The sequence below is a fragment of the Prorops nasuta genome, unplaced genomic scaffold (assembly GCF_024137725.1).
Source record: "Prorops nasuta isolate Cenicafe-Biocafe unplaced genomic scaffold, Cenicafe_Pnas_1.2 PNAS00001, whole genome shotgun sequence".
In the NCBI taxonomy this organism is placed as follows: domain Eukaryota; kingdom Metazoa; phylum Arthropoda; class Insecta; order Hymenoptera; family Bethylidae; genus Prorops; species Prorops nasuta.
In genome coordinates, this window is record NW_027116798.1 from 15655158 (window position 1) to 15680726 (window position 25569).

Genomic DNA, 25569 nt, shown 5'->3' on the forward strand with positions numbered 1-25569 from the left:
TATCTGTAAAGATCTATCATCTGGATAAAATATATATTATTATTTTTTAAAAAAATATGATCTTGCTGAAGATCTCAATTTCACCCCCATACGTAGACATATCGTTATACGGTAAGGTCCACAGTGTGGAGCGTATACGTCAAAGATATTTGTATATCTAAAGCAGGCTTCTCTTTCGCTGAAATTTGATGCATCAAAAGTATTTGAACATCCAAAACATACATCGTTCATACAAACCTTTCTAATATGTATCTTATTTAAGAATTAAACGACATAGGCTTATTAATAAAATTTCTTGAAAAATTTTTTCTTCTCGTGCTGAAATTAATACCACAAAGATATTTGTATATCTGAAGCATGCTTCTCTCTTGAATCTTTATTACATGCATTTTTACGATGATTTTAATTTCATTGTTTAATAAGATGATGATGTGTGTTTGTTTATCTAAACTTGGGGTGTAATTTCATCAAATGACACGTATAAGTACCCTCAACACTGTCGTTGAAAGGGCGTTTCTTATTAAGATAGCTGGTGTTAGAGATGTTATAAAAATCTGAGTAGTTCCAGACTGCTCATTAAAGTTTGCTTCTACCTCCGATCTGTTTCAATTAAAATAAACGTAAACATGTGCACCGGAAATATGTATAATGGTAATAGTATAATCCGAGAATCCTCAATCGATGGTAATATGATAAATCTTTTAGATGAAATTGGTGTTGGGACAGATTTAGGGGCGATAATAAAACTTTTATTAAATGACATTGAAGAAGTGGAGGAAATGAGTAGTGATGACGATGGTTATGATGGTGATGATGAAGAGGAGGAGGTTTTGAGGGATAAAGAGGGTCAAATGGATCTAGTAGTGGAGGACGATGAGGGCGATGAGGAAGAAATGGAAGAAATGGAAGTGATAGTTGTAGAAAGTGAGGATGAAGTACAGTTTTTATATGAAGAAACAAACATTAATGAGAGTGTGGTTGTAATTGACAGTGAAAATGAAAGCGTGGTTGAGGTTGATAGTGATGATGAAACTATAATTGAGATTTTGAGTATGGATGAAGATAGCAGTGAGAATGAGAGTGTAGTTGTGATTGGTAGCAGTGCTCATGAACAAATTGTGGAAATAGACGTAGAAACAGAAGTAGATGCTGACATTTTAGAACTTTTAAATGGATTTGAAAGGGATATTGAAATTATAATCGAACTTTTATTTAGTAGTGATATAGTGGAGGATAAGAGTGTAGTTGTGATTGATAGTGATGCCGAAACTATACTTGAGATTTTTAGTATGGATGAAAAAACTGATTCTGACAATGAAGATATGGAGATAGTTATGGTAGAAGACATGGATGTAAAAGAGGTGGGGTCGGAGTGAGAGGACTATGAATGCATGGAAATGATTGAGGTAATGGATATGAATGTGAAGAATGTGTAAAAAGTATAGTTAAGCTTATTTTAATAAATTGTAATTTCATTTTAATGCTAATAGTTATCTATTATGAGTTATTTAAATATCTATGTGTTTCATTTATATCAATGAAACAATAATATTAGTGATGCAGCTTACCAAGGCTTTTTCCCTCTTTACGGAGGTTTTTATGCCTAGGTAAGTAATTGAACTATTAACTTCACAGGAATTAATCGTATATTTATTTACCTACCCGAACTCCTTAACCTTATAAGAATCCAGTTTACCACATATAGGAAATTAATTTTACCGACTGGAACCTGACGTCAGACGAGTGGGGGTGTGACGTCAAAATGCTGCAAGTATCCTCCCGCACCCCCGCAACCCTCTCGCCTATACTTGCTTCAAGCTCACGTGGAGCCTCCGATTTCCCCCACCACCACCGCTTAGCACTTCTTGGCTCCCCCCACTACCTCGCAACCAGGCTCAGCCGAGTGGACAGGAGTGGGGGGGGGGGCTAGAATCGGCATAGTATGTCTACTGAGGCCAAATGATAGTAACAGAATGGATGACAAATATGTTCTTCCCAGGGATAAAAGCAACAAGATATCTTTAGCATATTGGGGTTGGATTTCTAAGCATGGCATTGGTGAACTGCATGAAATAGATACCAAAATAAATGCAGATTTCTATAAAGACATTTTACAAGATGTTATGCTTCCATCGGTGAGAGCTATATACCCAGCAGAAGATATGCCTGTTATACGCTATGTTCAAGATAATTTCAGTGTACATACTGCTCAGAATACAAAACAATGGTTCAATGAGCACCCAGAAGTCTCACTAATTGAATGGTCATCCAAGTCTCCAGATCTGAATATAATTCAAAATATATGGGGCACATATTGGAGACCAAAAACAAAAAGGAGCCAAGAAGCTTTAAGATACCTTTTACAAGAATGTGGGAGCAACTACGAGAAGATACAGAAATATAGGAGAATCTGGTCAATTATTCCTCATGTACTGAATGAGTCCATAGAAAACAAGAGCAATAGCTGAATTAGATTAGAACCTAATTATACGTAAAACTGCTGATGTTAATGGATGTTGGAGTTTACAGCTTCGACATAGCTTGGATGAAAATTTAATCTGTCGGTCCAGTTTTGCTAATAAAATATAGGAATTATATATAGCAGGATATAAAATATAGATATTATAAATAATAAAAATGTATGTACTCACCATTAATAATCTATTGCATTGTCATTGTTTGCAATGACTTCATTCAATCTGTGAGGGATAGAATTCACCAAATTCTCACAAATATCAGTGTCTTCTCGTAGCTGCTCCCACATTCTTGTAACATGGTTTCTTAAAGCTTCTTTGGTCCTTTCTGCTTCTGGTCTCCAACGTTTTGTGATGATGCCCCATATATTTTCAATTATATTCAGATCTGGAGACTTGGATGGCCATTCAATTAATGAGACTTCTGGGTGCTCGTTGAACCATTGTTTTGTATTCTGAGCAGTATGTACACTGGAATTATCTTGAACATAGCGTATAACAGGCATATCTTCTGCTGGGTATATAGCTCTCACCGATGGAAGCATAACATCTTGTAAAATGTCTGTATACAAATCTGCATTCATTTTGGTATCTATTTCATGCAGTTCACCAACGCCATGCTTAGAAATCCAGCCTAAATATGCTAAAGATATCCTGTTGCTTTTATCCCTGGGAAGAACATATTTGTCATCCATTCTGTTACTATCATTTGGCCTCCATACATTCATTCTTCCATCTGCTGTAGAGACGAATACTTTTTCATCAGTCCAGATGACATTGTCCAAAAAGTTATCCGCAACACTTAGATGATGTAGAGCAAATCCTATTCTTTGTTCTCGGTGTGCATCTGTATATTTTATTTTTCTGCATGGCCTATGACAGTGAATTCCTTGTCGATGTAATATATTACGCACAGTTCTTGCAGTAATATTTGCATCAATTTGGTTCAGTAATATTGCTGAGGGTTGGAAGGGATTGTTGTCCATGGAATTCACTATAATGCTATTTTCTTCTGCTGTAGTTTTTCTTTTACCGTGTTTTTTTTCTCTTCCGTCTAATAGTCCATTAAGTCCTTCTCGTTCATAGTTGTTAATACACCTGCTGACTGTATTTCTATGAATATTTAATGTAGATGCAATTAGATTATTATTATATCCTATTTCTTTTAATGCTATTATTTTGCCTTTTATAACTAAATTTTTGTCTCTTTGATTCATCAAATTCGCGGTTTCGCACTTTGCAACAGTCACGCATGCGCAGTTTACTCTTATTATCATAGCATGCACTAGCACCGGCCAAAAAATAAACATTAACGCTAAATGCAATCTTGTGTTAGCAGTAATAATTCATTTAGTAAGATTTGAATTATTACTGCTGGATTAACATGAGATTATGTTATTATTATATTTAGAAATATTAAAAATATATATATATCGTAAATATCGAATTAATAATATTTATAAGATATAATTGTAAATTAAAAAAAAGCAATATAGCGTATGTTTAAAGTAAAATAATTGATATTTCTTAAAATATTCTTTTAATAATTCGACAAATAACTGCATTATATATAAGATAATAAAAAATATTTAATAAATGAATTCTTTTATTAAAGTATGATGTATTCCATTTTTTATGTAAAATCCCTACTGAGTGGCGAAAATAACTCTTTGGAAACTCCATCAAGCTAAAACTCGATTTAATTAATAATTTGAACATAATTATGATTTTAGTACTTTTGGTTTATATTACAAGAGTAAACAAATATTTTAACGATAAATGGTTTCCGTTACTGTTTTAATTTTATGTTTATTCCAGTATAAACCATAAGTATTTTAGCCTACCCTAACAGTACATGTACAAAAAAATAGACATTTTCATATTTCTGATACATTGCTGAGACGTAATAACGCTATAATAGTGATTTCAGTACTGTCTCAGAAATGTGAAAATGTCCATTCTTTTGTGTATGTTCTTTTAGGGCAGTAAGTGAATTAAGTATAATATCATATATACATTTATCATTGTTGCTTTATATTTAAAGAGAAGGGATCATTTTTTGTATTGGGAACGTATTTATGCAACATTAAAATTTCGAAACTGCTTAATTTATATGCAAGAATAATAAATATTCAAAATAACCATACTTGGATCAATGTATTTCATTTTAAAAAATAATATTGTTTTCTTTAAATAAACAATATATATTAAGAGAAAATTAATAATGATACGTATCAGAGTGATATATCTTTTCTACGATGAAAAGCAGTATATTCTTAAAATGGCAGAGCGAAGTACAAAAGGTAACTAAGAATTTAATGAATTATATCGATTAGAATTCTATTTAGAAAGACAGAATACAAAAATCATTATGAAAAGAAGAATGTTATTTATATTCCATTATGAAAAATGGAGCCTACCTGTACATAATATTCAGTATATATATACTTTTTGCCCTGACATTGCTGTGTCTGGACTGTTGCGAAGACCTTAATTTCTTTAGGAAGAATGTGAGTACGTATAGAAACCAATGATTATTTCTTCAGCAGATTAAAATTGTATATTCTTCGTACACACATGGACCACATATTTGACCATTAGGCAGGGAAGCATCATACAGAGTATATTACGAATGTTGCAAAAGCTAAAAATGTGTGTAATCCTTTCCATAGATTTTACGTCCAACAGAAATAGAAATGTCTGCAAAAAGTAATTCAAATTAAACATTTAGCTTGTACCTATTTTCTTTGCCTTAATCAAAGGTTTTATTAAATGAAAATATGAATGTATGCTATCAGCTGTTATCAAATAAAAAGTAACTTAGAATTAAGTTTCATCAATAATTTAGTAACTGAAATGTATAACAAATTTTCCAATTAAATTTATTATGATTAAATAATTAGATACATGGACACATTATTTTCTCATTTCTCTATTAATATAGGTATGTAATGAATGCAAATTGAGATATAAATACAAACATCAAATACACAAATAAATTTTGATATAAAACTAAAATTTCTACATCATAATGCGTACCTGTCAACAGAAGCTGGTAAGAAAGTAAATCGTCATTGGTTTTACTTTATAAATGTTGTTGCATTAATACTTCCATGGCACGAGTGACTTTTATTTCAATTAAGATTAGCTTATCCAAATCATACTGCAACAAAATACAAACAACAATTTAACAAAGCAAAAATGATTCTTTTTGTAATTACTACATTCCTGAAAACTTATCTGATGATTCTTCTGTGCTGTGAAATTTAGTCATTGCTGGTATAGATTAACGGTTGCTGGTCATCAAAAGTTCCCATAAGAAATATAATATTTGTCAGTTTCCTTGAATCCATTGCTTCTTAATACTTTCGTAGCATAGTTAATCCTTGTATTAAGAAAATTTTTCCAATGCCTACTGTAACAAAATAGAAATAAAAACTTAACAAAGCAACAGCATTCTAAATTTTCTAACAGTTATATTTCTAAATACTTATCTGATAATTGTAATTTTGCTGCAAAATAGTCCTGACTTTCCACATAAAATTTATTGTAATAAGCATTTTTAAATGTAAAAATCTCATTTGTCACAATCAATTTTAAACATAACCTAAACCAAACTTTCAGAGCTTCCAGTTAAATCAAGATACTCTATAGTTTGGTATAGGGCAGATCTGCACAAGAATCAATTTCCCTTCACGATCAACATTTTCCAAATCCCCTATACTACACTATAGCATTTCCGAGTACCGAAACTATAGCGTGCATAAGGTTCAATTTCCCACAGTGTACTACACTTGGCAACGTTGCTACCATGGGTAACCTACCGAATCTTACCAAATAATCGTACCTTTCCTTTTTAAGAAAACTCTCAGTTCAATCTTAGTTAAGCGACGGAGTTACGAACAATTGAAGTTAATATAAATTGTACTAAACCGAATCATTTAGCTGAGAATTGATATTTCACTGAGTTTTTTATTGAAAGGAAAATTAATAATATCGTTATAACTTAACAACGACCGAGATAGATGTCGCTAGAGGTTCAACGGTACTAATATAAAATTTATCCTACGAATAACTTTAATATACCTTTGCTTTTCCTTGGACGCATTCCACCAAACACTCACAATGTTCGTATCTAAATAATATATACCACATCAACTATTATATTGTGAGTGTTTAAGGCCTCATGTGGGTCAAACCCCTTAACGACAGCTGTCGGTATCGCTAACTACCGACAGTTATCACTTGCGCTAACGAATGAGCGATTCTGTAACTTTAGCTTTACGACAATAGTCGGTGCAACTCATATTTGTACAATAACGATAAAATTCGTTAAGGTTCTAGGGAAGTTGATAATATTGGTGTATTTAATACCAACCGAAGTAGGAATTTTTGTGTTACTTGACTATATCAATTTTTGACTATAGCAATTCTTACTATAGCAAAATTATCATATTTTATTTAAAAGAAGTATTAAAACGTAAGTATATTTTAATTAAAATAAGTATTAAAAATTAATGTTTTAACATTTTTTTGAGTCAGGCAATGTACAGAGTACAGTTAGTGCCTGTGTGCTATAGTTAAATAATACAATTAATTCTATATTTTAGAGAAAACCTCTGCATATATATATAGGGTGTCCGGTTAACTATGGCCAATCCGGGATATTCGGATAGATGGTAAAATTTCGAGTAAAAAAGTTCGAAACACTTTGCGGCTAGCACCCTTAATTAAAAAGTTATTAGCCATTAAAGATCCTCAGTTTTAATTGGATTTGCTTAGACGAAGGATTCTATTGGTCGCATTGTTAGCCCATAAACGCTAAGATTCAGTAAAAGTTAATACTAATGCAAATACACGGGCAGTGGACACACCCACTTGAGCCTGTGGTAGTGACCGAAAGCCGAGCGACCGAGTCTCGAGAGCGAGCATCATAAAACAATGAAAACATAAACACTCTTGACAATAGTCGCAAGCTAAAATTTAAACTTTCGTAATTTTCAAGTAAGAAGTTAATAATTATCATTTTTGAATTGTATGTATTTTTACGATGAAAATGAGTCCAAACACAATATAATTACGCCAATTTTAGAGTATAATTAACAGTTTTAATTAATTAATAATGTCGCTAAAAAAGTCATAATTATGTCGCGCTTGGACTTATTTTCAACATAAAAATAGGAAAAAATCAGAAATAAGAATTAGAAATTTGATGAAACACAATTGCAAAAGTTAAATTTCTCTTTGTTTAATGTAATGTTTTTACGTTTTTCTGTTTTTTAAATCAAGGCCTATTGTTGAATGAATAGCCTTGGGAGCTCGATAATTCTACGCGCTTGATCGTCAGAGAAAAGGGGGAATCGGGGTAATGAAATTAAGACATTTATAAGAAATTTAACTTTTGCAATTGTGTTTTATCAAATTTCTAATTCTTATTTCTGATTTGTTCATATTTTTATGGTGAAAATAAGTCCAAGCGCGACATAATTATGACTTTTTTAGCGACATTATTAATTAATTAAAATTGTTAATTATACTCTAAAATTGGCGTAATTATATTGTGTTTGGACTCATTTTCATCGTAAAAATACATACAATTCAAAAATGATAATTATTAACTTCTTACTTGAAAATTACAAAAGTTTAAATTTTAGCTTGCGACTATTGTCAAGACTGTTTATGTTTTCATTGTTTTTATGACGCTCGCTCTCGAGACTCGGTCACTACCACAGGCTCAAGTGGGTGTGTCCACTGCCCGTGTGTTTGCATTAGTATTAACTTTTAATGAATCTTAGCGTTTATGGGCTAACGATGCGACCAATAGAATCCTCCGTCTAAGGAAATCCAATTAAAACTGAGGATCTTTAATCGCTAATAACTTTTTAATTAAGGGTGCTAGCCAAAAAGTATTTAAAACTTTTTTACTCGAAATTTTACCCTCTATCCGAATATCCCGGACTGGCCATAGTTAACCGGACACCCTGTATATATAGTTATTTTTAAATATAAAAATTGGAAAAATATTAAATTTTATTTCCTACGATTTTTACTGTAAGCCTTAATTTATGAAGAAAATTTATTGTAAGTACTTTTTTGTGATTTCTAAATATTAATTTAAGAAATATTTGTGATATTTATTAAATTTACTTTCTCGGTAAACTTCTACCGACGCCTATCACGGTTGTCGTTAAGTTAACGATAGAATTCGGTAGCGACCGAGAGAGAGAGAGACATTTTTAACGACAATTATCGAAAACTTTGTGTTACAGAATCGCTCTTAGCGATATCTCTCGGTAACTCGATTCAATTACCGAAAGTTGTCGATAACTAGCTACTGAATCCATATAGACGGAAGTTACAGAATCGCTCTTTTCGTTACTGCAAGCGACAACTATCGGTAGTTAGTGATACCGACAATCATCGCTGAGAAGTTACAGAATCCCAGCACTGGGTAATTTTCGTGGAGATAAAAAAGGTCCAGTCTTATAAGTGCCCACGTGTTTAGCTATCAAAGAAAAATCGAGTAAAGCTGGCTATCTTGGAAAATACTTCATCGGTTTTATTAAGTACTCCGTAGAAAGTCGTAATTCTCTCTCGTTCGGAAGGGCGCCATTAAGTGCAGTGCGGGTATACTAATCGCTATGTATGGAGTCTCCACCAAGTTCTGAAGGTCATTACTTTTATTTATTGGGGCTAATTGTTTTTTTGTCACATTTGAAAGGGATACTGTTCACGGCAGTTTATTTTTATACAGGGATTGCCAGATAAAATGACCGAGTGATATATAGAATGAACACTTTAAATATGAATAAATAAATATACTTAGCATTGATGGTAGATAGAGAGGGAAGTACATAGTGTTGGCTGCCCCCCCTTCTCTCTCTCTCTCTCTCTCTCCCACTCCCATAAGCAATTGAAGTTTTTTTTTTTTTTTTTATTTTCCAAGGTGCCCTTTCAGGTTACACCTTATTTTCTTTCCTTTACATTGATCTTACACATTTCTTATACCTATTTCTTACACCTATTTCTTACATCTATTCCTTACTCTATTTATATCTCCTCCCTCCTTCCATACATTCCATTCCTTTTACATTTGTCCTTATCATCTAATCATCCATCCATACTGTTCTTCTCGAGAGAGAGAGAGAGAGAGAGAGATTTCACTCATCCATTCCATTCTTCCTCACTCATTCTTCTCCTTCCGCCCGTACCTTCGTTTCCTTCTCATTCTCTCCATTCCTTCTTTCATCCAACCTCCTCATCCAATCTAAACCCCTCCCACTCCCATCCAGCAAAATTCTAATCCTCTCCTCTATTCCCTCCTCTGTTCCCTCTCTATCACCGCATCTCTCCATCACATGCTCCCATCCTTCCACCTCCCATTCACATATCCTACATCTTCTTGCCTCTTCCTCCCTCCAATACATCCCTTCCCTCATTTCATTCCCTAACCTGTATCTCGCTATCCTTCTCCATTCCCTTTCCTTCCTTCCTCCTTTCAAATAATCAGGTACTTCCTTCTCCACTATTATTCTGTACCATTTGTTGTACCTCGTCATGCCTATCCTACTCTCTCTCTCTCTTCTTCCTCTCTCCTTCTTTCCTCCCTTTCCAATTCCCCCCATATCCTACCCCTCTCCTCTTACCCCTCTCCACCACAAAACTCTTTCTTTCCTGCTCCCATCTTGATTTCTTTCCTCCTCCCCTTTCCCTCTTCTCAATTTCCTTTAAACATTCCCTTGCCCACTTATTTCCCTTTCCTTCTCTCAGTCTCTCCTAAAAATCCCATGCCTTCCTTGCCGCTTTGATCCTCATTTTCTCCCTCTTCGTTTCTTCTCTTATCATATATCCTGGCGTTACCCATTCTACTCCCAGAACCCACTTCACGTACCTTTCCGCCATTGCTTCGACCCTTCCTCTCTCTTCCCATCCCCATACCTCTGCTCCATACCCCATCACCGGCCATACCATCCTATCATACAACCACATTCTTCTTGCAAAATCGTTCCTAAAAATCCTCCTTCCAACCCCCCATATCTCCCTCATTACTACCCCCGCTTTCCTTACCCTCTCCGCTATGTGCTCCTTTGTCTTCCATTTCTCTTGAATACATATCCCAAATATTTTACTTCCCTCTCCTCCTCTATCCACCCCTCCTTCCACCTGCATCTTTCCTTTCCTCTCACCCTCTTTCCAAACCTTACTAACTTCGTCTTTTCCACATTCATTTCCATCCCTCTTTCATCCAAAAATTCTTCCACTACCTTCAACATCATCTTCATTCCCTTCATCTCCCTTGCCATTACCACTATGTTATCCGCGTACATAAGTGAGTATACCTTCCCCGCTCCTATTCTTATCCCCCCTTTCGCCCTCTTTTCCAACCTTTCCTCCAGTTCCGCCATATATAATATAAAAAGTTTTGCACTCATTGGGCATCCCTGTTTCACCCCTTTCTCCGTCCAAAATTTTCCCACCATCTCTTTTCCCCTTTTTACATTACACGCTGTTTCTCTATACACTCCCTCTATTGTCTCCCTCAAATCCCTGCTTACCCCTTTTCTTTCTAATTCCTTCCATAATTTTCCTCTGTCTACCGTGTCAAATGCCGCCCTCAAGTCTATAAAGCACCCTACCATTCCTCCCCCTTTTTCCTCCACTTCCCTATTTACCAAAAAGTTTAGCGTGTAAATGTGCTCCATTACCCCTCTTCCTTTCCTATATCCCGTCTGTCCTTCCCCAATCATATTCTTCTCCTCCATTTCCTTCTCTAGCCTTTCGCCTAACACCCCCGCATACACCTTTGCCAACGTGTCCATCAGAGTCACTCCCCTATACTCCTCTACCTTCCTTCCTTCCCCCTTCTTCTTTATAGGCACGATTATCCCTGTCTCCCATCCCTCTGGCCACCCCTCTCCTTTCCATACCCCATTACATATCCTCCACACCTCTCTCCTTACCCCCTTTCCGCCGTACTTCCATACCTCGTTCCCTAGTCCATTTTCTCCTGCCGCCTTACCCGGTTTTAACCTATTTAACTCCCTCTCCACTTCCCTTTCCTCTATCTCATTCCCTCTTCTCTTTTCCTCTCCCCTGCTTTCCTTCCTTTCACTCCCTCTCTCCCTTTCCTTCTTCCCCTCTAGTTGCCTTCTGAAATAATCATCCCATTCCTTTATCTTTATCTCCTCCGCCCTGCTTCGCTCTCTTCCTCTTACCTTTCTCACCACCTCCCATACCTCTCCCTCCGTCTTTATCCTTTCCATCTCCTTATACCATTCCTCCCTCCATTTACCTTTCTTCTCCTCACACTTCTCCTTATATTTCTTCCTTTCCTTTACATATTCCTCCATTTTCCTTTTCCCTTTCAACCATTCTCTCATCATTCTCCTTAACTCCTTCTTTCCCTCCCTATATTCCTCATCCCACCACCCCCCTCTTTCCTTCCCTCCCCCTTCCCTCCTCCTTCCCTCCTCCCTCTTACCTCCTGCTCTATCTCCTTCACCTTCTCCTGCACTCTCCTCCACCTTCCTTCCACACCTTCCTCTGTTTCCTCCCTCATCTCTTCCGTTTTTCTCCTATACCTCTCCCTGTCCTCCTTCATCCAACCTATCTCTCTCGTTTCTCCCCATTTCGTTCCCCTCCTCCTCTCCCTTTCCCTTTTCAATGTTACCACCATTGGTAAGTGGTCCGACTCCGTCCTCACTTCCACTTCCATTTCCTTTAATTCCTCTCTTACTTCTCTCCCCCCCACCACATAATCTATCACTGAGTTCCCCATGTGCCCCACATACGTATATTCTCCTTCCTCATCCCCCTTAGCTCTCCCATTCCATATCTCTAGACCCATTTCTCCTATTACATTCATCATTCTTTTTCCTTCAGTATTTATCACCTTGTCCCTTGACATCCTTTCTCCCTCCATCCCTTCATGTTCCCCTTCCCCGCCTCCTAACTCCCCTGTCCTAGCATTCCAGTCCCCCCCTATTATCACCTTCTTCCCTTGTTCCCTTTCCACTATTCTCTTCAACCCCTCTTCCATTCCTCTGATTCCCTTTCCCACATATACTGTAACTACTCTCCATCTTTCTCCCTTTATCCTTACTTCTACTTCCATTATCCCTTCTTCATCTTCTTCTCCTCCCTTTATTCTCCCTTCCATTTCCTTCCTTACTCCTATTATTATTCCTCCCTTTGCCCTACCTTTCTTCTCTTCCTTCCATTCCTTTTGCATCCACCATTTGTACCCTCTTGGTAATTTTCCTTTTATCCCTTTCCACCCTTTTTCTTCCACCCATGTCTCCACCATTCCCACCACATCCCACTCCTTCACCTTGTTCCAAAAGTCCTCTTCTTTATTGGTCACTCCTGCTACGTTCCAGAAAGCTATTTTTATTCCTTCTTTCTTTTCCTTCCTCCCTCCTCCTTCTCCCCCTCCACTCCCCCCCTTCCTCCCTTCTCCCTGCCTCTGCTTTTTCTTCATCCCTGCCCCTTTCCCTTTTCCCTCTTCCCCCAATCTTCATTTCCCCCTCTCCGATCCCTCCCTCCCTTCCCCAAAATTCCCCGCTTCCTTGCTCCTTCCCCCCCCCTTCTCCTGCCCTCCTTGTCGTAGAGTCCTTCCCTTTCTCCATCCCATCTCCATTCCCTTCCCTCTACCCATACCTTCATATACCCTACATTCACCCTCCTCCCTTTCCTCCTTTCCTCCTCCGCCACTCTCCTCACTATCCCCATCACTTTTCTTTCCTTCCACGTCAAATCCTCTTTTATTCTTTCCTTCCTTCCTCTTAGTTTGTGCTTCCCCTCCATCACCTTCCTTTTTGACTCCCTATCCTCCATTTCCACCGTTACTCCCTTTCTTCCTTCCCCTTCCCTTTTTCCCATCCTTCTTACTTCTTTCACCCCTTTTTCCACCCCTACTATTTTCATTATCCCCTCTACTTCCTTCTTTAACTCCTCCATACTTCCTTCCGCCTTCTCTACTCCCCATACCAACACCTTATTTCTTCTGCTTTCCCTCTCCCTTTTTTCCTTCTCCCATTCGAGCCTTCTCAGCCTCCTTTCTATCTCCTTCTTCTCTCCCTTTCCTCCTTCCTTCGCATCTTTTGCCGCCTTTTCCCTCTCTTCCTCCCTCCCCTCCATTACGCTCACTCTACTTTTCAGTTTCTCAATCTCCCCCCTCCGCTCCTTTCTATCTCTCTCCATCTCTTCCCTTACCCCCTCTATTTTTCCCATAATCTCCTTCTTTCCCTCTTCTAATCCTTCAATCTTTTTCCGTATATCCTCCAATATTCCTAACACCCTCTCCATCCCCTCCCCCCCTTTTTCCTTCTCCGGTGTCCTTCCTATCCTTGCACTCTTTTGAAATGCCCACCCCTCTCCCCTCTCCTCTTCCATTTCCTCCTCCCTTTCCTTCCTTTTTCCTCTCATGAAATCCTCCCAGCTACCTATACTCCCAATTTTTCTTCTCCCTTCCTCTCCTCCCATCCCTCCGAGTTTCCCTAATTGTAACTTTTCCATTTCTTTTCCCCCCTTTCTTTCCACTCCCTTTTCCTTTTCTTTATTCCTTTCCTTTTCCTTCCCCTTTTTCGCCTCCTCCATTTCTCCAACTTTCTTTAACTTCCTTCCTCTTTCCTACCTTACCGACCCTTTCCTCTTCCTTACTCTCCTTTTCTCTCACAGATGCCTCTGTCTCCCACCTTTCACTTTCACCTGTCTCCTATTCTACCTGTCACTTTCCCGCTCTTCTTCCTAACCTCCAAAATCCAACTCTTTTTCTTTCCCTTTTTTCCCTCCCTTCCTCGCCTTTCTCCACTTCACTTATTATGCCCTTATCCTTCCCTTTTCTTCCGCCTTCACCTTTTCTATTTTCCCACTTTCCCCCTTCTGACTAACCTGTTCTTCCTACTCCTTTTTCCTCCTTCACATTCACTCCATCCATCCACACACACACCGGAAACGAAAGTCCATAAGCAATTGAAGTTAGATTATGATTTCGTATTATTAGTAAAAGAAGACGAGTAATAGGCTTCTTAGATACAGACAGGGAAGTTACATAATTGTGCCTCCCTATTCATTTATAACTAAAAAATATAGATTTATCTACAATTAAGACTTTCGTGGTATATATGTTGTTGGGTCTTTTTATTTGGCAAACCCTGTATAAAAATAAACAGCCATGGCTAGTATCCCTTCCAGGAGACAAAAAAACCCATTAGCTCCAATAAATGAAAGTAATGATTCTCAAAACTCGGTAGAGACCCCATACATAGCGGTTAGTATACGCACTGCACTTAATGAAATCGACGAAGTATTTTCCAAGACAGCCAGCTTCATGCGATTTTTGTTTGATAGCTAAATACATGGGCTCTCATGAGACTGAACCCTATTTATCAACACGAAAAATTACTCAGGTCTGACCGTCTTTCGTAATACCTCGGCATTATTAGTGGAAATTAGCGGTTTTCTCATGCGTGGCAAGGAAATCATTCATGTCGGTCGGTGTACATTAACTTTCCGCGCATAAATTTTTCTCCCAGATATCGCCATTTACTGGTGTTATCTTAAAAAGTAAACAAAATGAAAATTACTGCGATTTACTAATTTCCTTCATAACATATTTTCGAATGTACATATTTATCGATATTTTTAATATTTCAAAGTCAGACAATGTCTTGCTACCAACATTTCCTAACCCTTTAAGAATGTTGAAAATTTCGGAAAAATTTAATATACATAACATATGCTTATGAAGACATTGTAAGACGCAGTAACGCTTGCTTGCATTTTATGAGTAAAGTGTAAATCTTGCGATCCCAGGGATAGAAATATTTGTAAGAAAAAAGTGGAGAATGTAAAGAAATAGTATAATCCCTTAGCATTAAATGATTCGTTTGATAATAGTCAACTTATATGATACTCTGTTATGTAATGTCCTCACAAACTCATGTCATCAATGTTTTTTTTTTTTTTAAGATCTTAATAGTACCACGGTTCTACAAGTATTTGATGGTTCAGCTCCTTTTTACGTTAGAAGATTCCTCATTCTACGATCTTCAGCCATCCTCAAAAAGCTTTTATCTATATGTCTTATGATGCTTTACAGAATTTCGTCCTCACAACATAACCATGACTGCTTAACTCATATGTTGAAAAATCTTAAAAAGTTAGACGAAGTGTCATAAAGAACATATGTTTAGACCTTCAGATATTACTAAGATAGTAAAACTTCGTTTGTTCTTAAAACTTTTGAAAATATCGAAAGATACAAATTTTCGTAGCATGGGCTTGTCAGGGCATCATAAGACGTAGAAATGCTTACTTGCATTTTATCAGAAAGTCGTTAAATAAAGCCATTCGAGGGATAGGAGTACCTTTCTGGAAAATTACTAAACGTAGAGAAAAATTATAATCTCTTAGAGGTACCTCCAATAGTTTGTTCTTTAGGAGACGGAAAATACGATATTGTATAATAATGTCCTCACAGGCACATTTTGCAAATATTCGTATTATTCGAAATCTTCAATCGTATATTTTTGGAAGAGGCCTTATTGCTACTTCGGCGATAGTATGTTATATATAACTTTGTATTGTACATTTTTTTGACAATGCTTTCAAAGATATTTTTAGGTTTGTCGACTCTCCACCGAAGTATTTTATCCAATGAAGAAACGGAATATTGCTAAATAACATGATATGTTGGTTGATGGATAAGAAATTTCGCAGTAGTTTTAACTACTTTTACATCTTTTTTGCAATGTGTAAGTATTCGATAAATAAGGTTACCAAGATTTCTTGATGATCGAACGTATTCTTTTTACATAGATTACTGCTAGTTCGCTGAAGATATCAGGCTCTGAAACTATTATATCTTTGTATCTTTCAACTTTTTGCGAAAAGATTCTATTTGATAGTTTAACATTAGTATGCGACGACTAAAACTTGTAAATCGTTAGTTTTTTCTGAATTTCATAAATAATGCGTTTACATAAGATTGTACAATTCATTCTTCGTTTCAATATATACATAAATATTATACAGTAATGGATATGTGATACAGTATTATTTAGTTCGCTTTTAGTTTTGCAGAGAAGAAGTCTCAGATTATATTAACAACTGCTATTTTGATCAATTTAATAGTCGATAGGGAAGAAATTGATAATCCGTAAAGACTGCACGTTTTATGATACTGACGGAATTACAGTAATATATCGTGTAATATTAATCGATCTTTGAAAAAAACCTTCTGGAACTATATTTGTCTTACTTGTACTCACATTACGACGATACTACTTGAATATGCAACTTAGTATTGAATTTACGGTGTGGAATATAAGAAAGTTGTGAAAAATATCTTACATCTTCAACTTATACAAAATACACTTTATTAAATAAAAGTATAAAACTTTTTTTTTTATATTTACTTTAACATACAATATCTTTAGCGGATTGTACATTTTTGTTCGCAATCAAAGCTTTTACTTGGTAGAGAGTTCTATTAATTGATGGATTATTTTTTTAGAAAGTTTCACAATCTTGTTTGGACGGCAATGATCCTCTTTCCATGTGAAGCTTGAATGCTTTTGAGACAAGATTTATTTTCTCACTCGTCCAACGTATCCGTTTAATCTTAAGATTACATTTAGCTGCAAACAATAAATTATATTATAAACTAGAGTAAATATTAACGAAATTAGTTATCTAAATAAAATCACTCTATGTAAGTAACGAACAATAAGTAGCCAATAGTTTGTAATTTTAAATCTATACATTATTTTTAACACGTTTTGAAATGGTTACTACCTTTTTTCTTTTCAGGTAAGTATGAATCATCAGAATCATTCGTTTCTCGGGTGATATCTAAAAATGTTTATATTAAATTATAATTAGTACATAATGAACAATAAACAGTACTAAATGTACCATTAGCCATAAGCTAGTATTTAAGATATATTAAGCGTGTTATGTGTGCGTCATGCTTCTGCTGGTATTTATTATTATACTGTGATAATTATGAAGCCAAGGATTAGGTGCTGTTAAAATCTAAAAGCGTTCATCTTGCCTTATCAGTACATCTTAGACTATATTTAAAAGAGAGTATGAATCACCTTATCACGAAGAAATATTTTTGGAATCATATAATTTGACAATAATGACCTTTCTTTAATGGTCTCGTAAAGATTTCTAGATAAACCAATAAATATTAGATTATAGAATTTCATATCTTTTTATAATAAGTATGATATAACATAATTCGATAAATTTTCATTTGACTTCTATTTTACTGTTCAATGATAAATGAATAACAACAACTTTTCCAAATGTTTAAATTTAACAAAACTGTTCATTAATATGAGTAATTTTTTGTGGAAAAATATTTATTTGCTAGGACTAAAAAAATAACAATTTTCTTGTTACCTTTGCAACTAATGCAACTAATTATTTTACGTTTTTGGCTACTTTTAGTAGGTATTATATCCTCGTTTGATGAATCTGAAATTTTAATATGATTAATAGGTTACATATTCATTTAATGTAATTTAATTAGTAACATTATTTAATTAAATTTAGATAAACGATAAATTACAGGAAGTGCTATACACAACACATACGAGCAACGTTCACTGAAATTGAGTATTACTTGAATGGACAAAGTAATGCAAAAATGGAAGGTAAAGGCGAAGGAAGTGACCCTATACTGTTTGCTCTCCTTATATTCATCTCTTTCCTTTTTCTCTTTATACCAATTTAACTTCTTCTAAATAATCCCTTAGAGTAAATAATCTTAGTAATCTATATACTATTCAGACATCAGAATACTGATGCAAAAGAAAAGAAGTAATGCTTCAAGTTGTCATATTCTCTGCATCTTTCACACTTTAATTTCTTTTAGTAAAAAGGGATACTTTTTTTAGCATGCTTAGTGTCTCTAGGCTAATTTACTGTGTGCATCCTGCGTTATTTCTGGCAAGATATAGTTGAAAAGTAAGAACATAAGTAAACTAATTATAATATATGTCATCTATATTGACCACCCTCTGCCTTTCTAAGTATATTTAACATTACAAACGATGAAAAATATCTCATTAATGTATAGCATAAATCAGTATAAAAGAACTTAATTCTATTTATTTCAATGAAAGAAACATGCACCAATAGCACTATTTTATTTTGCAAATTATCAAGTAACGTATACGTTATTGGATAATAAACTGTAGAATTTAAAACTGTTAATTACTCTTAAAGATATATTTATTTGAATACCTGTTGAGTTTAATGAGTTCAGTGACTTTTCCGTTTGCAAAGATTCCACTATAACAAAAATAATTAAAATTTTGTAGTTATGTTTTATTAAAATAAATATTGTTTAATTATAAAATCATTTAGATTTAAAGTACATACATCTTATTTCATCGGCTTCGTGTTTTTTACTGCTTCTAGCATTTTCTAATATTCGGGACATTCGTATTTGACGAGCTGCTACGGGCTGCCTATAAATTTGCTTGTGAATTTTTTCACTATGACTCATGAAATCTGCTAAATCAGCTATTTCTTGTTCCGAAAGATTATAATTCGAAGCTACAGTAGCCATGTGGTTTCTTAAAAGAATTCTACGCAAAGTTTTTGGGTTTACTGTCTTGCAGTCATTTGCGTATTTACGCATTAAATTCTAGGCTACCAAATGCCTATGCCGATCTTTATCCATTGACGGTAACCCAAAAATAAATGGATTGGATTCAGGTACATTAGCGTATTTTCTGTATCTTAAGATCAGTTCTATACTATCTACTAAATTCATATGCAGAAAAAGGGGGACCGTTCGATTAAGTTTACCGCGTAGTGTGCATTGAACATAAGAGTAAGCGGCTTTTCTAGTGTTTACTGTTAATTCTGCAAATGCCTTTGATTTAATATCATCTTCATTAATTTTGACATAAGCATGAAAATCTTCAATAGTCATGCGAGATATTTCTCCTTGTCGACGACGGCTAAAAGCCTGTGCCGCAAGCAGTGTGGTTTCAAATAAACACAACCAGTCTGAATATGAGAACTTAATAATCAAATTATCATATGCATGAATTCGTTTCTTTTCAATGTAATCACAAAATACCAAAATATCATCTTCACTTGGAAGCTCAACAGTTTTTAACCGTTTTTGTCGTGTATACGTTAGTAGACAAGCTATGCCAATTCTACCCCCCCCCCCTCCTCACTCCTGTCCACTCGGATCAGCCTGGTTGCGAAGTAGTGGGGGGAGTCAAGAAATGCTAAGTGGTGGTGGGGGAAATCGGAGGCTCCACGTGAGCTCGCAGCAAGTAGTGGCGAGAGGGTTGCGGTGGTGTATGAGGATACTTACAGCCTTTTGACGTCTCACCCCCACTCGTCTGACGTCAGGCCCCACAGTCGGTAAAATTAATTTCCTATATGTGGTAAACTGAATTCTTATAAAGTTAAGGAGTTCGGGTAGGTAAATAAATATACGAATAATTCCTGTGAAGTTAATAGTTCAGTTACTTACCTAGGCATAACAACCTCCGTAAAGAGGGAAAAAGCCTTGTTAAGCTGCATCACTAATATTATTGTTTTATTGATATAAATGAAACACATAGATATTTAAATAACTCATAATAGATAACTATTAGCATTAAAATGAAATTACAATTTATTAAAATAAGGTTAGCTATACTCTTTACACATTCTTTACATTCATATCCATTACCTCAATTATTTCCATGCATTCATAGTCCTCTCACTCCGACACCACCTCTTTTACATCCATGTCTTCTACCATAACTATCTCCATATCTTCATTGTCAGAATCAGTTTCTTCATCCATACTACAAATCTCAAGTATAGTTTCGGCATCACTATCAATCTCATCCACGCTTTCATCTTCGCTATCAATCACAACTACACTCTCATCCTCCACTATATCACTACTAAATAAAAGTTCGAATATAATTTCAATATCCCTTTCAAATCCATTTAAAAGTTCTAAAATGTCAGCATCTACTTCTATTTCTACGTCTACGTCCACAATTTGTTCATGAGCACTGCTACCAATCACAACTACACTCTCATTCTCACTGCTATCTTCATTATCAGAACTAGTTTCTTCATCCATACTCAAAATCTCAATTATAGTTTCGTCATCACTATCAACTTCATCCACGCTTTCATTTTCACTGTCAATCACAAACACACTCTCATTCTCCACCACGTCACTACTAAATAAAAGTATGATTATAATTTCAATATCCCTTTCAAGTTCATTTAAAGGTTCTAAAATGTCTGTATCTACTTCTGTTTCTACAATTTGTGCATGATCACAATCAATCTCACTGCTACTAATCATAACTACACTCTCATTAATGTTTGTTTCTTTATACAAAAACTCCACTTCATCCTCACTTTCCACAACTATTACTTCCATTTCTTCCTCATCATCCTCATCGTCCTCCATTACTAGATCTATTTGACCCTCTTCATCCCTCAAAACCTCCTCCTCTTCATCATCACCATCATAACCATCGTCATCATCACTACTCATTTCCTCCACTTCTTCAATGTCATTTAATAAAAGTCTAATTATCGCCCCTAAATCTGTTCCAACACCAATTGCATTTAAAAGATATATCATACCACCAGCGACTGAGGATTCTCGGATTATACTATTGTCATTATACATATTACCGGTACACATGTTTACGTTTATTTTAATTCAAACAGATCGGAGGTAGAAGCAAACTTTAATGAGCAGTTTGGAACTACTCCGATTTTTATAACATCTCTAACACCAGCTATCTTAATAAGAAACGCCCTTTCAACGGCAGTTTTGAGGGTACTTATACGTGTCATTTGATGAAATTACACCCCAAGTTTAGATAAACAAACACACATCATCATCTTACTAAGCAATGAAATTAAAATCATCGTGAGAATGCATGTAATAAAGATTCAAGAGAGAAGCATGCTTCAGATATACAAATATCTTTGTGGTTTTAATTTCAGCACGAGAAGAAAATTAAGAACCTCTAATACGCTCCACGCTAGACCTTACTACAAAACAATTCTAAAATTTGCAGCAGCAATTGCAGCTCTCTATGAAAATGAGATCTTCAGCAAGATCATATTTTTTTTTTTAAATTTTAAAATATATTTTATTCAGATGATAGATCGTTACAGATATATTGATTGCTAACACATTGAAGATCATCTCCTCTTTTCATAAAATGAAAATGTGCTTGAATGATTCATGCATATTCTTTTAATAGAATCATAATTTGAGTAATCAGCAGTATATCATCTTACTAATCAGTGTTAATGACACCTTAAAGATCTGCATATGTTTCCAACAAAAAATTTTTTACCCCTTTCATCAAAGAATTTTACCCCCTCCATCAACAATTTTTCCTATATAAATGGATTCGGACAATAGTGAACCAGCTTCAATCTGTTCAAACTTTAGTTAGTGCATTGACTACACAACCTGCAAGAATCTTCAAATCAGTACTTTAGTTAGTGCATCAGCCACAACCAGTAAGAATACTCAGATCAGTTTATACCTCAGTTTGAACTGATTACTTTGAAAAAAATTGCTAAAGAAAGGTAGGAATATATTATTCAAATATTGTTTTAATTTTCAATAATAATAATAATAGTTTTCTGCAATACAGGGTCTAGATAAAATGGCATTTTTAACTGGAGTTAATGCATTCGCTTTTATCTCTGAGAAGACATTTGTTAAATTAAACAGTCTCGAGGAAAATAAAGAATATGAAATAATTGAAATGATGAAAATAAAGAATAAATATGGAATGAGGATAATAGCGAAACTATCAACGGAGGATTGGTTTTATTTCCCTGCCCGGATGGTTGCCTTACTCGAATCGCAGGATCAGTTTACGGAGCTGATAAATGCAGCATCAAAAAATATTTTGATCATGAAATATTTAGGTGGGAAATATAATAATTTAGAATTTAAGATTAAACAATAAGTGATTTGTATAATAAATGAGTGAATAAATGTTTATATATTTATTAAAAAGTGCTTTATTTTTTTTAACCTTACATATCTAACTTATATTTCTAACAATATTCGTAAGCGGATTATAGTCTACAATTTTATCATGTATAATTAAACAATAGGCTGTAGTATTACTCGGAATATTTTTCCAATACTCGATTTCAATCTTAACATCGACCGCGCCTGTTTTAACCGACTCGTTCTGATGTGAACAAACAATTACAAAGAGTGGACCGTATTGCAAGAAGTTTAGGTAATCGAGCATTGGTTTCGACAGTTTTTCTCCGGCATAATATGAGTGGAAAAACTTTACATACATATCATAGAGTACGGAGTAGCGAGATTTCATGAAATCAGTGTCGAGACAATCGTACGGATAAAATTCAGAATTTAAATTGACTTTAACATCACGTACATCACAATCGCTAAATTTAAGTACATTCGAGTATTGATCGTTCTTCTTATTTTTTCTAAACGCCAGTATCACGTATCGAGGCTTCTCCAATTGTGTAGCTGCTTTGACAGCCCATGTATGTCGCTGTGTTGGAGGTAAAAGGGAATATTCGTAGAGCTCCCAGGAACGAAAAGCCATGGTGAGATTTTTATTCTGCTCGATAATGCGTAGAAATTGTAGCTTGGTAAATTCATTTAAAGTTACGTGAGGCATTCTCCATTGCACTCGGTGCAGTTCAATCCCAGAATCGGTAAACTGATTCGAAGAAAATATTGAATTTATATCATTACGCGCTCGTATGAGAACAAGCTCATGGCGTGCATTAATTACGACACATTTGTAATCTTCGCAGATTCCCAACAGCATATGCAGGGGAACGCAAAAGCTGAATGTGCCAGCAACATTTTCACGCTCTTGAGTGGCAACGAACCAGCCAGAATGACGTAGATTCATACTCTCTTCACTGCTTAAAGATATGAGATTCTTCATACTGGTAGTGGTACCAAAGTTTTTGCACCGATCAATCTCAATACCGTTCAATTCGTAACGAATTTCATCAAACAGAAATGCCATGGAATTAGCGTCGAGCTGCGAGCATAACTTTATCCGTCAAAGATGTAGTAGCAGCACGAGTACCTTCAATCAGCTTCCCCTCTATGTAGAGGTAACTACCACTGGGCAAAAGAATCAAATCTTGCTGTTGTGTGTATTGGGATACGAATTTCATCGCTATTTCCAAATGATGCATTCGCATATACGGATTGTAAGCATGTATTTCCAATTTAGTGATGCGGTTGTCGTACGCAGGCTGTGCGGTAACGTTCAATGGATCCATGATTTCTTTTCTTCACAGTCAGACCCAATGAGTGTAAAAAATCTAAATTTTTTCTTATCAACACTTTTTTATCACCGATCACGTTGTTCCCTATTTCACTCTGAGCTGATGTATTCAGCTCTGTTGCAACTAATTGACTGATTGTTTCATCGAGTAATGTTGGTTTATAATCGTTGGTATTCTTATAAATCAACATCTTCTAATGTGTAATCGTATGGTGATTTTCTCCTTTCCAAAATTTATAGGACGATTGTCTTGATCGAGAATACGTAATGTGAGACGATCGATTACCCTTGCAATGACTGGCAAGTAAATGGCGTTCTTCGGTGTTTCCGAGATTTTATAGCCTGGTGGAACGCTTGGGAAAAATTCGTGGATGACATGTCGTGGTCTACCGTTCGTATATGCACCAGCGGTAATGTTACATTCGTTATGTAGAATATTTACTTTTAAAATATTTACAGGTTCGTCCGATTCAGCCCAAGTGTTTGGTAGGATTACGCGGTCTGACGAAAATCCTAGCAGAGAACCAATATTATGTGATAATAGTAATTCCACGAGTAAGAGGGCGCCACGGGAGAGGAAAAAGAGAGTGGAGAGGGAAGAGAACAAGTTGGAATAAGGAGAGTTGTACGTATTTTTCTAGGACGAAGTCCCAAACACAATAAAGAGAATAAAACACAAAACTAACTTTAATATCAATAACAACATATTATTAATCTTTGTAAAAACAATAGAATATTTACATATTATTTCACTTTTCAGTGTGTTATTATTGGCACGCAGAATAATAACATTATCATCGTACGGTAACTCCATCCGCATACGCAAGTATTCATTTATCGCACTCAACTCATAACACCCTGTAGGTATGGTTATTAGTTTATTTTTACCAAAATAAAAATTGTTATTCGTCTCATCTACATTGGCGACTGAGTAGAAACTTTGAAAATCTACGAGTCCCAGTTCATTGTGACCGTCGTCCAGATTGATCGGAGGGAAAAAATTTGATTCCAATATATGACCATGTCCTGATAGTGTAAATGTTAAAGACATTTCGTCTGTTCTCTTAGAAATTTAACACACAACTGACCACAAATGCTCGTATCATACGGCTGATATTGGTCATGATTGTAATAATTTGTACTAAGCGGACCGAAGTACCGTATGAGTTCAGTCGGTGGTTTCAGATTGCCGAAAGAATCGAAATACTTTACAAGATTATTGCATTTAACGTAGGCAACCCAGTGAGTGCCTGGACCATTCGAATCATCAAGGTTAACGATTGCACATTCATTAGACAATGGACCGTTTCGCGGTAGACTTGTACGCATAAAGACTCCATGGAAAATTGGTATATCACGACATACGTGAGATAATTGAATATTACTTGTAGCACCAGATCTTGGTAAACCGTGCACAGTTACTTTTTTGTTCGCTTCTTTGACTTTGATTTTTTTGCTACCCCTCCTCCACTTCGTTTGTACGGTGCGAGATACAGCCCCCGTTCGCCTCTTGCAGTTGCTTCTATCATACGATTGTGACGCTGCATTTCTTCTAACTGTTTTTTCGCAGCTTTGGCATCGTTTACAGCTTTCGCTATACCTTATGCTCCACCTGCTAGTGCTCCCACCGCACCTAGCAGTGGGAGCAGAGGCAACAAGCCGCCCCGTTTTTCAGGCACTCGAATTTTACGTTTTTTTACAGCACTATTTCCAGTTTTTATCGCTGCTACTTTCCTCACCATATCTGTTTGTAATCCTAAACCAAGTTTACGCTTTGC

At 35.6% G+C, this 25569-nt stretch overlaps 2 protein-coding genes across 2 annotated transcripts; both read right to left on the bottom strand.

The window, feature by feature from the left end:
• Positions 1–10221: 10221 nt before the first annotated feature.
• LOC136773132 (golgin subfamily A member 6-like protein 22) lies at positions 10222–12954 on the bottom strand. Its single transcript, XM_066726565.1, has 2 exons — positions 11956–12954; positions 10222–10446 (listed from the first exon to the last, which is right to left on the bottom strand). Exons 1-2 carry the CDS (start codon positions 12952–12954, stop codon positions 10222–10224), a joined length of 1224 nt encoding a protein of 407 aa, XP_066582662.1.
• Positions 12955–20220: 7266 nt separating this feature from the next.
• On the bottom strand, positions 20221–21174 carry LOC136773142 (FK506-binding protein 5-like). The gene has a single exon (XM_066726577.1). It carries the CDS (start codon positions 21172–21174, stop codon positions 20221–20223), a length of 954 nt encoding a protein of 317 aa, XP_066582674.1.
• Positions 21175–25569: the final 4395 nt, after the last annotated feature.